Here is a 5,690-nt window from a genome sequence, read left to right as displayed (position 1 = left end):
AGACGCTTCCGGAGTACGCGTTTGCAATTACGCAACTGCATCTAGAAGGAAAAATATACACTCGGTAACTTACACAAGCAAACAAACATGCACTTCCACGCAAAGTGAAGTGGACTTATTTGATATGAGAGAATAGAAGAGAGGGAGAGAGAGAGAGAGAGAGAGAGAGAGAGAGAGAGAGAGAGAGAGAGAGAGAGAGAGAGAGAGAGAGAGAGAGAGAGAGAGAGAGAGAGAGAGGAGGGGGAGGGAGAGAGAGAGAGAGAGAGAGAGAGAGAGAGAGAGAGAGAGAGAGAGAGAGAGAGAGAGAGAGAGAGAGAGAGAGAGAGAGAGAGAGAGAGGGGGGGGGGAGATAAAGATAAAGATAAAGATAGATAGATAGATAGATAGATAGAGAGACTAAAAAAATCTCACACGTCGATGCCTTGGAAAGAAGAAATGGTCTGTTAAGTGATTAAATAATTGCCTAAAGCAAATTCTTCCTCGCCTGTAAACAAATAATAAATGAACGGCAGATACTAAATAATAAAAACTATACATATTCATGGAATCCCTTTTTCCCCTCTTAAAAGCTTAGTATATTTGTCTAGACATTATAGTGATTTATGATATTTAAAATAGAATGCATGTGTCATTCAATAATCAATATTAGGTACAATTATTATTTCACAAAGAAGAACAACCACATATGCCACGTGGTAGAATGGTATAACGTGGTCCTAACCTAAAGTCCTCAAACAAGCCGACGCCAACACTCCTCTGCGGACACGAGCGCTCGCCTCCAGGACCTCGAAGCTAGACGAATGTTTTCCTTCCATATTACACTTGCGCTATTTTTATCTCTGTCAACGTCAGCAGCGTACACGTAACACATTTCTATTACTTTTAAATACTGCCTATTATTGATCTTACTCTTTATTTTTTTTTATTCTGTATTTTAGTGGCCTTTTCTCTACAGCACCACGTGGACGAAAAAGACAAGGTGGCGCCGCGTGGACGAGAGGCGATGCTAGAGAAGCGTGATGGAATGTTGGATATCAGTTGACAGGTCAATGTCAAGGTCATGCCTCGTGTTTTGTGACTTCAGGGCCTGTAGCTAGATGGTGCTTCCTGATGCTGTTAGTTTGTTACAGGTGATGCGACAGCAGAGACGTCGAAAGCCACTCTCGCGCCCTATTTATATAACAATCTGACAATCAAAACGCACAAGCTGTATGTACTCTTTTTTATTCACAACTGCAAGAGCTGTTCTCTTTTTTATTCACAACTGCAAGAGCTGTTCTCTTTTTTTATTCACAACTGCAAGAGCTGTTCCCTTTTTTATTCACAACTGCAAGAGCTGTTCTCTTTTTTATTATTCACAACTGCAAGAGGAAGGTATAAAGGTAGAGAATCAACAATCCTTCAACTTAACGTGTAGATTTCCAGCACAACGTTTCTGATGCGTCGACTTGTGCGCATTTCCATGGAGTATGCGACGGTCGTGATTCCGCTTCGCTCTTGTTTATAAACACAGGGACGCAGGATTAATCATTGCTGTTCTTTTTGGAGCGAAATGCAGACCGGAAGTTTGGTTGTTTTTGTGTTATAGAGAATTTTGGTTTCCTTTATTTCAGAGAGAACGTGACACGCGCCAGTCAGTTAATATGGATGGTTAGTGAAGGTGGGGATTAAATGTAGTCGTTTTGAATGAGAGGTCGAACGCAAATTGCAAACAAAGGATGGGAAATTTTCAATATTGTTAAAAATAATAATCCACTGAACTGCGCAGAATAGAAATTCAGATTTGCCAGCACTTTCCCAATCTTGCTTTGCATTCACGCTTTGACTGCAGAACTTTTATAATTACCATATGTCGAGTCATGACACTTTCTTTTATTCCCGTGCTTATACAAAATATCAAAGTCTGTATATCATAACGCTGACATGTATCACCCACTATAAATATCAAGGAAAAACCGTCGTGATGAAGCTATCACAAAGCAAATTGACACGTATGCCAAGTTCCTCCAAAGGTACAATTCCCAAATCATACAAAAGGGTAAAACAGATATAGAGAATAGTGAAAGTATATTGGAAAAAAATCGCCTGAATAACACATTTAATTAACAATAGTGAAAAAAATATCCGTTATTCATCCCTTCCGTTATTGAAAACCCAAGACCCAACCGTCGTTAAGAACTCCTTCGCCGCTTCCTGTCACGTGAATGGCGGTAACCAATAGTTTCGGGAATCACTAAACGGGCGAACAAGGCAGTCACAGAGGTTGATCAAGTATGGGATGAATGAATGAACTGTGGTGTATGGCAAAGCGGATACTCTTTTTTAAGTGTTACGTGTGACCAAATCACATTTTTTTTCTATTTTCAAAATATTTTATGCATTAATTAAGATGGCGGATGTGTCTTTAATCGACGAACAAATCGGAGACAAAGACCCTAAAATGCTGCCTGTGAGTTGAAATCTCCTTAGAGAAATATTTAAAAATACGGCGGCGATAATAAGATTTGGCAACTGAAGTTCCTCCTTCCCCGCCACCCTTTCCTGAGTCAGTGGAGCACTTCAGTGTATTGGACTGACTCTTGGCCCGCCAGTGTCGTCCAGAGAGTGCTTAAAGGTGGAGGGCCAAGTGTGCGGTATTGCAAGCTTGTTGACTCTTTGAGGAATTTGTTTCACCTGCAATCTCGAGTGTTGCCTCACTGGCCGACACTATGCACTTCGCAATGCGAGTGGTCGATTTATTTTGATTTTGTATCACTGGTGGCGGTTTCAAAGACGCGGAAGTTGGAGTTGAAAAAATGAAAGAGAACGCAATGCATGCGACGAAAGGCGCCCATATGCGGCTGGTGCTGGATGCCAGAATTACGGGCGTGCGGGCGGCGGTCGCACTGGCGTTGGTGCTCCTCGCGGGCGCCTCGGCGAAAGCAAGCAGTCCCTGCACGCCCTGCGGAAGCACTGTGCGTTGGAGCGAGGAAAAGCATTCTGCCGTGGGGTTCCTCTGCCAAGAAGGCTTCCCAAGCACGCCCCTGCAACACCCCTACACCTGCCTTGTGTTCTTTGAAGTGCCGCCCACACACAACCTCACTTTCCACTTCCATGAGATCTACACCAGAGATGTTTCTGTAAGTACTGGGGTTTCGATTAAACGCGTTCAGACGCGCTGTTTGAATTAGAATTTGTTCATGAAGATGATTCTATTCATTGTTTCGTATTCTGTGTGATGTACACTTTGTTTGTAACAGACAGCGCACTTGGGGAAGGCCTACTGATTCCCTTGTGGAGATTTCCCTTTTAACACCTGCCATCAAGTAAGGTTGAAAATGGAGAGCACCAGACTTCATTACATAGGTCTACATCTTGTTACAGATCCATACAGACTTTGCCATTAATCAAGTGTGAAAAATAAGCATTCAGTTTAATGCAACCCAACATAAACACTCAATGTATATAATGTATTGACAAAAGGTAACAAAAAGGCAATTTGGTACAGGTAATGTTCAGAGTAGAACCGCAAGAACCGACGCGGTGGCCTCCGCGCTTCGAAAAAGGCCGATAACCCACCCTACCCAAATTCGGCGAGAGACAAAGCTTGTTCCATCCTTAATGACAAATCATCAGGAAGACACAGGCTTTCTCGTGCAAGAATATAAATGCTATGGATTAGTTTGGCGTCGCCGGAATATCGCCTGGGGAGAACCTCTTCGTCCAGCTCTTCTCACAATCAGGCGAATTAAGTAATTGCGCGGTAAATCCGAACTGAAAAACAATCCATCGTATAACACAGCTGTTATATATGCATGCCAAAACACCGTGCCATGTTGATGAAGTGTCAGGAAAACTGTTGTCGTTCGGCGGCCATTCATTGCCCAGGAGTCGTAGGTGCATTTCCCCGTCAAAAAGCGCTAACCTTGAATTGAATTAAGGTGGATGCATGTTTATCATTTTGTAAGGTAACGGTCCCTTATGGAGAATTTCGAATTTTGAGGCCTTAGTAGTTTACTTTTAAAACGGTAGGCTTATGCGGGTGAAATTGGAGATAACACTTTCTTTTTCATTTCAAAGGGACAAGGAAAAATAACGGTATTTTCTTTCTTACAGTTTCATTAGAGTCAAATGGTGATTTTTCTAAACCTTTTCATTTCTTGATTTGTTCAGAAAAATATAGAAACAGTTCTTGGAGCCTTTTTCCGGAAATGTAATGCGAAAATGTTTTTAGCACTCAGGTATCTACAATGGTGAAATGCATTTGCCCTCAAGCATATCCTTTCTACCGAAGTGCTATCGAATGAGTGACTAATTCTCATGTATTAGCGGCTCGCCCTTCGGTACAGCGGACAGCGGTCGTCTCCCGCCATTGGCGACCGGAAGGGAGTCGGGGGATGGTTGCAGCGTTATTCATTGTAACACTCGTTAAGGACGAAACATCCTAATTGCTTTTTATTGATCGCTTTTTACGGCAATAGGGGAAGGTATTTTGGCATTTTAAGTTGTGGCAGCTGCAGAGGTGCCACTATAGGGCCACCAGAGATTCGCTCCCCCACCCCACCATTTGTCGTTGGTGCTTCCTCATTGTTGTCGTCTGTCAGGAACTTTGTAACAATGCGTCAGTCCCTGTGTCTTTCTCCTCGCTTCAAAGTCGTAAAATGCGCCAAACCCACTAAATTCATCCAGCCCGGGTACCTTTGCCTTCGAAGCCAAAGTAAGGGAGAGGGTTATTTTTTAATCTTCGTGTTGATGTCGAAACGAGAAAAAAATAGTATATTTTAAAAAGAATCTGAGCATCAATCTACTAATGGGGTGGGTTATTCCTCCGTCTTTTATGTATCATATCAAGGCACCCAGATGTGATATGATGTAAAGAAACATGAATCCGAATAACCACGAGCATCTCACTTCAGACAGGCACCCACCATAACAAAATCCCATCTAAGCACCCAACTCTCTCACCACCGCAGCTGGTCGTCTGCAACAGCACCTACCACGAGAACCGCCGGTATGTGACCGACCTCGCCTACTGGAAGATCAACTGCAAGGCCCTGCAGCCGGAGCAAGGCAACGCCCGCCTGCTCCTCCACGGCCACGTCTACCTCAATGTAACCACGCTGAGGGAGGCTACGACGGAGGATCACCGCCTCCACCACGGTATGTTGCTGCTAGTGTGGGGGCAGTACTGGTTGTTGTTGTTGTTGTTGTTGTTGTTCTTTTTCTTGTTCTTCTTCTTGTTCTTGTTCTTCTTGTTCTTGTTCTTCTTGTTCTTGTTCTTGTTCTTCTTGTTCTTGTTCTTGTTCTTCTTGTTCTTGTTCGGGGAAGGGAAGGGAGGCTATGATTGGGTACGGGAAGGGCAGGGAGGGAAGGGGGAAGAGTGATGGGATGGGAAGGGGTGGGTAAGAAAAAGATAGAAGAGGAACGGGAAGAAAAGAGATGGGAGAGTAAGGGAAAGGGGAAAAAGAGAAAGTTGGGGAAGGAGAGGAAGGAAGAGAAGAGGAAGGGACATCCTTGGAAAGAAAAAAGACATATGAGGAAGGAACAGAGGGAGGATGGGAAAGACTGGTGAAGGAAAAGAATTAGGAAGATGGGGGGGATAATCAGCTGTAAATGACGATAGAAAAAAGGTTAGCCGATGTAGAGGAGGAGATGGAGAAAGAGAAACAGTGTGATAGAGAAAATAAAGAAAGACAAAAAGGAGATAGATG

General features: G+C 43.4%; 1 protein-coding gene across 1 annotated transcript in view; it reads left to right on the top strand.

The window, feature by feature from the left end:
- Positions 1-2,502: 2,502 nt before the first annotated feature.
- LOC113808815 (uncharacterized) overlaps positions 2,503-5,690 on the top strand; it is a 28,455-nt gene continuing 25,267 nt past the window's right edge. The window contains exons 1-2 of the mRNA XM_027360307.2: positions 2,503-3,119; positions 4,953-5,139. Of these exons, the coding sequence (XP_027216108.2) occupies positions 2,796-3,119; positions 4,953-5,139 (511 nt within the window). The 5' untranslated portion in view covers positions 2,503-2,795. The remainder of the gene's footprint in view (positions 3,120-4,952; positions 5,140-5,690) is intronic.

Source organism: Penaeus vannamei, chromosome 29 (genome assembly GCF_042767895.1).
Source record: "Penaeus vannamei isolate JL-2024 chromosome 29, ASM4276789v1, whole genome shotgun sequence".
In the NCBI taxonomy this organism is placed as follows: domain Eukaryota; kingdom Metazoa; phylum Arthropoda; class Malacostraca; order Decapoda; family Penaeidae; genus Penaeus; species Penaeus vannamei.
This window is presented reverse-complemented; position numbering and strand designations above follow the sequence as displayed.